At 42.4% G+C, this 9,991-nt stretch overlaps 1 protein-coding gene across 1 annotated transcript; it reads left to right on the top strand.

Moving 5' to 3' along the window:
- The first annotated feature begins 1,636 nt into the window (after nucleotides 1-1,636).
- Nucleotides 1,637-9,515, top strand: LOC125435405 (phospholipase A and acyltransferase 3-like). Its single transcript, XM_048501604.1, has 5 exons — nucleotides 1,637-1,778; nucleotides 4,383-4,501; nucleotides 7,207-7,360; nucleotides 7,741-7,979; nucleotides 9,384-9,515. Exons 2-5 carry the CDS (start codon nucleotides 4,475-4,477, stop codon nucleotides 9,513-9,515), a joined length of 552 nt encoding a protein of 183 aa, XP_048357561.1. The 5' UTR covers nucleotides 1,637-1,778; nucleotides 4,383-4,474.
- The last annotated feature ends 476 nt before the right edge of the window (nucleotides 9,516-9,991 follow it).

Genomic DNA, 9,991 nt, shown 5'->3' with positions numbered 1-9,991 from the left:
TTGGTAGCAAAAGAGCTCCCTCTGTTGTCTATAAAGGACATCTTTGGTGAGTTTGTTGGAGGTCATGAGCAAATGTCCTGCTCATGCCAAAACATTTATTCTTGTGTCCACAATAATCTTTTCCACTTTCAGATCTAAGTACTGCTGTGAATTCATCATCCCACTTCCTGGACTTCTTTTGTTGTTGTAGAATGCTCCTAGTGCCCAGCAACAGCCTCTCATTCCCCCCTCCACTGCTCCAAATACCTAGAGAGACATTTTCGCAAAGTCTTGAACCAGTCCTGTAAGCCAGAGAAGGAAGGGTGGGGTCACTTTTGCACTGGAGGGTACCTAGTGAGGGGGTGGAGGGGGGACAGGCAAAGGGAGTTTAGCACAAGAAGGCACTCCAGAATGGGGGGGGGACGTGCTACTCCCAAGGGTGGATTCACATTCCCCCCCCTTGGATGGGGATCAAAATCTGACAAGTAGAATTTTCTAACACTGCATCAATTTAGGCCCAGAAGTAATGAGAGATATGCAGTTGCTCTCTTTCTTTACATGCCCTTCAAGAAGTTGCCTACTGGACAGGCCAATGGGATGTTATACATCTCTACAGCATTTCCATTGCCTGGAAGTCTTCTCCAGCTGGAAAACTAGCAGCCTCTTTATCGCTCCCAAATGAAAGGAAAGGCAGAAACAAGATGAGGTCAATCATTCCTAGCTCTGACCTTGTTTGTGCCTTTCCTTGGACTGGGGACAGATGAATGATATCTAGGCCAGTAATGGCAAAGGCAGGTACATTGTTATCTTTTCAAGCTAAAAAGGGTGGCATGCCTGCCTTGCTAACCTCTTAAAGGAAGAAGAAGAGTTTGGATTTATATCCCACCTTTCTCTCCTGTAAGGAGACTCAAGGTGGCTTACAAGCACCTTTCCCCTCCTCTCCCCACACAGACACCTTGTGAGGCAGGTGAGCCTGAGAGAGTTCCGAAGATCTGTGACTAGCCCAAGGTAACCCAGTGGAAACACATCTGGTTCATGAGATAAACCTCTGCCACTCAGGTGGAGGAGTGGGGAATCAAACCCAGTTCTCCAGATTAGAATCTACCTGCTCTTAACCACCACACCATGCTGGAGGAAAAATGCTATTGGTGGTTCAGAAGGCAACCATTTAAGCTTCTCCCTCTCCTCTGAGGAGACTATCTCCACACTTTGAGAATCACTGAGCTCCAGCAAGCAACAAAACTAAGGACAAAACTGTCAAGATAGATGACAAAAAAACAAACCCAACCAAAGAAAGCAGTTGCTGACATCTTATGAACCAGCAGTCTGACAACCCCCAGGGACAGTGTCCTGAGGAAGGTGCTCCGAAAGGCCAAATGACCAGCAAACTACGTAAGTGAGCCAGCCCAAAGCAGTCTTCGCTCACTTAAATGAATCTAAGAAATTCAGTGATATAATTATTATAACGGAAAGGAACCTTTGGACCTTAATGAATAAACAAGACCAGCAGTTCCCGGAATCGAGTCTCTTACAGGAAAACTGGTTCCCTCATGAGTTTCCTCTCACTGGACGAATCGCAGCTTGGGGAGGGGAAGAAATTGAGGTCAGGAAAAGAGCACTGGGGAAGGATTTAACTTTGTCCCCTTCCAGCGGCATAGCCCTCCTCCAGTTTGGAGGTCTTCTCAACTGCTTTTAAGGAAAACTGAAGATATCGGGAGATCACTGTGCTCATATTCACACAGGCTGTCAGAAGCTGGGTCACCTGACTGGACTGAAAACAAATGCAGAACCTTTTGGAGGTAGGTCCTGTGATTCTAGTTGGGGGAAGGGGCTAGAAAGAGGTATAGGCCTCGGGGCCAGGGAGATGGGATGCTGGAAACCATGAAGGAACCCACAAGAAAGACCCTAAACCTGAAAGCAGCAGGAAAAATTAACAAACCAAGCAAATTAAACTCCTGGGTGAATTAATTTGGTATTGCAACAGGACAGGTGGGATTGCCAATCTAACAAGAGGCAGCTGGAGATCTTCAAGAATTACAACTCATCTCTAGATCATAAAGATCAGTTCCCATGGAAGAAATTGCTGGTTTGGAGAGTGGACTGTATGGCATTATGCCCTGCGGAGGTCCTTCCCAAACGCTGCCCTCCCCAGGGTTCATCTCCAAATCTAACGGAATTTCCCAACCCAGAGTTGGTAAACATAAAGACAGGTGGTATCTGGGTACTGCTCAGCCAGCACACTCTCCTACTTTATTGGGTTGTTATGAGGCCAAAATGAAGGAAAGGAGAACCACTTCTATTGCCCTCAGGGCAGGGTTCAAATATGACTAGTGTAGCACTTGGAGGAAACCAGAGAAGAACTCCCCTCTCAAATCATCACAGAAAGCTTGAAAGCAGTTTCACAACTGAGGACTTCACTTAAAAACAATCTAAACTGATTTGAAACTTGAAAGCTGGCTGTGCTGCTGTGTATTTGTGGATGAGGGCGGGGGGGAACTATAGTTTTGCAAGTGTGGAAATGCTTTCTGGGCAGAAATTGTGGCTGTTCTTCAGTGCAATGAGCTCCAGGCTAAGGTGGCTGACCCAGAGAAGCTGAGAGGTATGAAAACAAGACAGAGCAGATAGACTTCCTTTAACATTCTGGAGAATAAGAGAATTGGGACTGGTGGGCACCATGTCAAATAAGAGAAAGGAAAATCCCATAGAACAGACCCATAAGGAACTGACAGCTCCTCTGAAAAAGGATACCTCCTTGTGAATAGTTAATGGTAGCAGCCTAGCAGGTCTGAGTTGCCAATACAATAGGTAGACTGCTAGATGGAGGGTGGGGTGGAAATCAATGTTTATGGGACATAGCTGCACCTTGCCTGTTGGAACATAAACTAGGAGGTCTTGGAAGCTGAACTGAGGTTCCCACGTGAACTATCAGGATCTCCAAGGCAAGATTTTCAGAATCACTTCTGTTCCGTGTGCAGGGCAGGCAAAGCTCCCCCCTCCCTCCCGGATGAAAACCTGTTGGGAGGAAAGGCTGAGATTTGTTAGGTGTCAAGGATCATCTTGGGGTAAACTGAGCTTGTTCACCAGAAGTAGGCTTGATATAGAAGGTTGTCCTGAAACTGGCTTTGGAGGAGAGGGAATCCTCTTGAAGCAGGACAGCATCGGACTCTGATAACCCTGATGGTCCTAATAGCATGGGTGATGTAGAACTTAGTGGTGAAGATACAAAAGGATAATTGTTCAAAATACCAAACTGCACACACACAAAAAAAGGCATTTGAAGAGGGATGTAATATGTAGATGATCACCTGTTATAGTTGTTGAAGGAAACATGAGGGAATTGGAGTACTTTGTGCCAAATGGTTATATAATGTATGTATATTGGTGAAACAGAGAATGAGCAGGCTTCCAAAAATAATTATTATTACAGCAATACAGAAGTTCTCCCAAAGCCTCCTGATGGCTGGGGAGGTGGCCTGAGTCAAGGTTCCCCTTTGCATTTGCAGCAGCAATGAGCGTTCAATGGAGAACAGTTACTATATGGAAGCAACCAAGACTTAGATAACATTGTACCAGAGGTGTAGCGCCAACGGGGCTGGGTGGGGCATGATGCCCTGGGTGTGCAACATGGCGGGGGTGTTGCCAGGGCATTCTGGGGACGTTCTGTGGTGGGGGCAGATGGTGCTGTGGCAGGGGCGCAGGGCGCGCACCCCAGGCAGAGTTCCCCTCGTTCCGCCCCTGTGTACCACAGATGAGGAAAGATACTAACAAGTCCAAGAAGATGCAGCATGATTAAGGAGGCTGTCGAAAGCAAGAAAGCTCCCTTTACTAAACAGAGATAATTCTGTTAAAAAGGATTCAAGACTTTACAAGCCTGCCAAGGCCAGGGAAAGGAACATAATATATGAATAAGGGGACGTTCATTCAGCATTTTCTCTAATCTTTTTGGTAGCCTTGGGATTATTTTTCCTATTTTCCTGGTCTGTATTCACCAATGAACTTCACTGTTGAGTAAGGATTTGAACCACTATATTACACGGGGTCACAGTTATCAAACAGATAGAAGAAAAAGATTTACCAAGGAAGACAGCATGGCTTCTGCTTACAGACCCTTTATCGTTCGTGAGAGGAGAAAAACATATTGGGGTAATTTGAGAGACATATCTTGGACATCCAAAAATCTATTTGACAAAGTTAAGTGGTTAGGGCAAAAGAGCTGGGGAATCCAGATTTGAATCCACACTATACAACAGAATCTCAACTGGACCGGTCAGACCCACTCAGCTTCGTCTACCTCATGCAGTCAGTGTGTAGATAAAATGGAGAACCACATACAGAAACCTGAGCTCCTTAGATGAACTATGGGATAAAAAATAATAATATCAGGATTATTTTTTAAATTTCAAATTCTTTCCTCCATTTTTATTAACTGAAAGAATAAAAGAGATTTCAAGTAACAGCAAAGAAGACTGGAGATTTACAAAGAAGAGAAGCAGAGATGGACAACTTTTTAAAGAAAATTGGGGTGAGAAACTTCATTTATATATCTTCCTTTTTTGTCCTTGTAATATCAAATTTTGTTAGTATTTAAAACACTTACAAAAAGCAAAGAAAAAGATCAAAAACTACAAAAAAAGTACACTTAACATAAGGACTCCCAATTTCATTTACATCAAGTGTGAACAGTAAAAATTAATACCCCTTTCTGTTTAACCACATACTTAAAACTCCAGCATAATAACCACTACTGAGAATTAAAATACTTTTCTCTGTTAAGTCTTATAATAACAACCCACTAATCTTCAAACCATTAATCATCATTTTATTTTTTTCTGGTTTTCCCAAGTAATCAATCAGCCATTTCCAATAGTCCAAAATTTTACTAAACTCTTTAAGTAGAAAATGAGTTTGGCCACCAGTTCCAAAACCTTCACCCACCATTCTTCTATTGCAAGTACCATATCTGCAGATTTCAATTTTTGTACATAAAGTATTCTTGCAGCTGATGTCATGTATAAAAACAAAGTCCCATGTTTTTTCTCTACAGATTTGTCCATAAATCTTAAGAAAGCTTCTAGTTTCAATTGTATATTCATTTTTAAAGTCTTTTGCATGATTGAATGTATTGACCTCCAATACACCTAAGCTTTTTTGCTAGTCCAGCATAAATGGTAAAATTACCCTTTTTAGTGTTCACATTTCCAACACTTGTCACAGATGTTGTTGTAAATCTTTGCTAATTTACTTGGTGCCATATACCAACAAGACATCATTTTATAAAAAATCTCTTTCAGATTAGAGCTCAAGGTAAATTTAAGACCCTTTGACCACATTTTCTCCCATTGTTCTATTTGTGTATTATACTCAAAATTAGTGGCCCATTTTATCATACACTCTTTCACTTATTCTCCTTCCATTTCATATCTCAACAACAATGTACGTTTTAGAAATAAGATGTTAATTTGTACATAATTCCATTTCAAATTCAGTCTTGGTATTTTCAAAACCATATAGTCTTTTATCTAATTTAATTTCATTTATATTTCAACTGATAGGACTCATTTGTCAGGGCAGACTGAGAATAGATAGCTTTCCTTAGCATTCCAGAGATGATTATATGATATTTCTAGCTGCTGATCCCATTTGGCAGGCTACCTTCGAAACCGAGGGGACTTCCCAAAGCAATTTGAGACAGGCCATAAGTTAAATGTTATCCAAGGAATAAGTTCAAAACATCTCCAAGGTTTTGAGATGATTTCAAAGAAACAATCATTAACAGTTTTATTTGTGGGAGTACTGTATATACTCATGTATAAGTCGAATTTTTCAGCACATTTTTAATGCTGAAAAAGCTCCCCTCGACTTATATGTGGGTCATTAAAATTTTGTGTGTGTTTTTACTTTGCCGGCCAGCAGGGGGCGCAGTTTTTATGCTAGCGACACCATATTTTCAGGGTACCCTCAGAAGACACTCCTGATGTTACCTGCCAAGTTTGGTAAGGTTTGGTTCAGGGGGTCCAAAGTTATGGACCCCCAAAGGAGGTGCCCCCATTCCCCATTGTTTTCAATGGGAGCTATTAGTAGATAGGGCTACCCTTTTGAGGGTCCATAACTTTGGACCCTCTGAACCAAACTTCACCAAACCTGGCTGGTCTCATCAGGAGAGTCTCTTTATGATACCAGCCAGGTTTGGTGAAGTTTGGATCAGGGGATCCAAAGTTATTGATCCCCAAAAGGGTGCCCCAGCCCCCATTGTTTAAAATGGTAGCTAATAGTAGATTTTCCATTTCTGATAATATCCCTCTTAAAATCTAAGTTAAGTTACATTTGGACATACAGATGATGATGAGGAATCCGGTTTTGAAGGATTTTAACTCTTGTGTTTTAGCTTGGTTGCTGGTTGAGCTAAGGTTTTTGTACTTTTAAAGTTATTGTTGATACCATATTGTTCTTGTTGACCCTCTTTTCCACTTACAGAGCCAGTTTACTGTTTTTCTTTGAAATAAATTTTCAAAAACATTTAACCTACTGATGCCTCAATTGATGTAATTTTATTGGCATCTATTTTTATTTTTGAAATTTACCAGCAGCTGCTGCATTTCCCACCCTCGACTTATACGCGAGTCAATAAGTTTTCCCAGTTTTTTGTGGTAAAATTAGGTGCCTCGACTTATATGCGGGTCGACTTATATGCGAGTATATACGGTAAATACTGTTTAAAATATGTGCCTGCACATTTAGATCAGCATTTAGAATCACCAGACTTATCCAGGCAAATAGAGTCTTGCAAGCAGCCATATACTACTGGTGAGCTGTTCCAGAGAAGGATGGAGTGGAGAAGATGTGATTGGCCAGGGCACAACTGGCTGAAGCCACATAAATCTCACTGTATAAATTTTACAATAAAAGTAAGATAAAATAATGACATGCTTACTGGAATTTTAAAAAATTAATAATTAAAGGCTGCCTTTAGCTTATGAAAATTAAGTGAAAAAGAAGGGAAGATACTTCTGATGCTTCCAACTACCCAGCTGCTAAAATAAACCAAGTTGTGCTCTTAAACTGCACCTCTCAGGTGACTTCTGTAATGTAGCCGAGAAGAAAACTGAGATTTCAATCAAACCAGCATTTCAGCTTTGTGCCAAATGGAAAGGAGCCTTTGGGTCTGAACCTTTAGACAGTTTATATGCAGTCCTCTTGCCTAACCTTATCATTTACATTTGTATGCAGGATGGTTTTCAGGGTGTCACAAAGGATATAGATCATGTACTTTGGAACAAAGACAAACCAACGCCTGGGGACATGATGCAGTTTCAGATGCCAGGATTCCAGCACTGGGGCATCTATGTGGGAGATGAAAATGTAGTTCATTTTGCATGGCCAGGTAATAAGAGAACAGGTGTGTGTGTGTGTGAGAGAGAGAGAAAGGGAACAGAGAGTGTGCATGTAACGCATACCGGTAGAACCATGCAGGATTCTACAAAGGTCATCAAGTGTTCTGCTATGCCCATCATTCGCTAACAGCTTGGCTGTTGCTTAAAATTTATCTCAGACCAGTCTCACATAAACAGATGGTACCAGAGTCGTCTTGTTGTCATATATAAGCCAGAGAGCTTATATAAACTGTGCGTCAAAAGGATTACTGGTGACATTATGTTGTCACAAAGCAGTTTCAAAAAGGTGGCTCAAGCTGACAGTTTTGTATGCATTGACAGCGTCCCCATTTACAAAACGGAGCCCTTACCTCACTACTTGTATTTTTAGCCGTCAGCCTCATTCCACTAAAATTTGCTGTCCGAAAACAAAAAGTGAAGGATATCCAAGGGGTTCTGGCATTTGCTGTATACAATAAGTATGACAAAGAGTATCCACCGCTGCCTCAAGATTGTGTGGTAAAAAGAGCAGAACACATGGTGGACAAGACCCTGAAATATGAACTGGCCAGAGCTAACTGTGAACACTTTGCCACAATGATGAGGTACAACATTGCTATATCAGAGCAGGTAAGTTGCTTTTTTACCCTAACCTGGATAGCCCAGGCTAGCCTGATCTCACCAGATCTCAGAAGCTAAGAAGGGTCAACCCTGGCAAGTATTTGAATGGAAGACCTCCAAAGAATACCAGGGTCACGATGTGGAGGCAGGCAATGGCAAACCACCTCTGAATGTCTCTTATCTTGAAATTCCCAGTGGGAGTCGCCATAAATCAGCTAAAAAAGAGGGTTTTTTCAACATTTGATTTACAATGTTAAGACGAGGCCCTAGAATGTACTCCTATGATGAGGGCAATACAGCATTGCAAGTGACCCTTGCTAAGAGCACTGCTAAGAGCTGAACACCTCATGGGACAAACTTGATCAGTGAAAAGTCTTTCCAGAGTAGATGAGCCACAGAAAGACAGGCACTGTCAAAAACTAAGACCGGGATTTGAGTTGAAGAGGCATCCAAGAAACTTTCAAACACATGATCAGAGACATATAAAGACCCTTCCTAGGAAGATTTAACTGCAGCTGCCCCCAACTGTATATCCAACATGGTATCTCATTTCTTGATAGTTGCTGATATGATTGCTTTATAGCACACAAGTGAGAGGAGACGATCTTCATGCTGTCGAGAAAGGAAAGCTAATTGGGGCAAGTCTTCCATTCAAACAACTTTTCGCAGTCATCTAACACACAGCCCTTCACATTTAGCAAGTGTGGGGAAACACATAGGGCTGACGCTGTGGATGAGACACTACTGCAGAAGCAATTTGGAGAGGTCATCAGGCAGTTTGAGCTGCAATATTAACAATATGGAGATTGTTTCAGCTCTATTCCCCAGCCCCCCCGCTCCCCTGAATCCCAAGGATACTGTTGATGCTCTGAACTAGGGCTTACTGTCAGTAATGGTTGGATGAGGGTGAACTAGCTGAAACTTAATCCTGACGTGCTCTGGGTTAGTAAAAAGGCAGACCAGGAAATTCACATCTCCCCTGTCTGGAATGGGGTTACAATCTCCTTGAAAAACCAGGTTTGCAGCCAAGAGTGCTGCTCAACACAGCGGTTACCCTAGAAAATTAGAGTGCTGCTGTGACTTAAACTGGAGTAATACGGCACACAATTGTAATGAGGTGGAGCACCTTGGAGGGGTACTGGAAGGATTAATGAGACCAAATACTGCACTGGGAAGAACTTTCGTGAGGTAAACATTTTTCCAGCTCTAGTGGTTTCTGCATGTATGTTTCAAGATTTTTCCACACCTGACAACACTGTGGAAATTGGCAGATCTCAAGTTTTTGGCAAGGGTCTAGAATGGGGGAGGAAATAAGTGGGAAGTACTCTTGAAGAGCAGTTGTGCTCTGACAAAGCTTCCACAAAGCATTATCTGATTTAATACACTGATCTGCTTTCATGCCCCTCTTTAAAGGCAAAAAGATTTAATTTTGATGTGAATCCAGATTTTGTGGAGAAGCTCAGAGGATGGCTGGCCGAGATCGATGAGCAGAAAGACTGGTCAGTATACATGTTGATGTTCAGATACAGACATCGTTGGCTTTAGGAACAGCAGTCACAAGGATACTCACTGAAATGCTGGAACAGGAGAACATGAAAACAATGTGATGATGCAGAGAATGTGCAAAACCTGTCCAAGAGCACTCTGTCTTCTACAGAGACAGAATCATGAGGACAAACCACACAGGTAGCCCTAGGGCAATTCCGGCTGCAGGTTTCGCAAACTTTCCATGGTAGCAATAAAGTCGTTTGTGCAAAAAACAAAACAAAACACAATGAGCTCTAGAAAACTAATGCTCCCAGGGCAAGAGACGTGGATGGGGCACAGCTGTTGGAAATGGCGCCTGGTGCAAACAATGAAAATGCCCCCTCCCCAACATTGCAGCATTGCCAATGAGGGGCAGCAAGGTGCCTGTGAAGACGAGGGGAATTCTCCCCATTTCCACAGGCACCCCTCCCCCCCAACTGTGTTTGTAAAGCTGCAGCCAGTTGGGTGCCTGTGAAGATGGGGGAACCCATTGT

The sequence above is a fragment of the Sphaerodactylus townsendi genome, linkage group LG06, assembly GCF_021028975.2.
Source record: "Sphaerodactylus townsendi isolate TG3544 linkage group LG06, MPM_Stown_v2.3, whole genome shotgun sequence".
In the NCBI taxonomy this organism is placed as follows: domain Eukaryota; kingdom Metazoa; phylum Chordata; class Lepidosauria; order Squamata; family Sphaerodactylidae; genus Sphaerodactylus; species Sphaerodactylus townsendi.
Note: the sequence above shows the minus strand (reverse complement) of the source record. Positions and strands in the feature narration are given on the sequence as shown.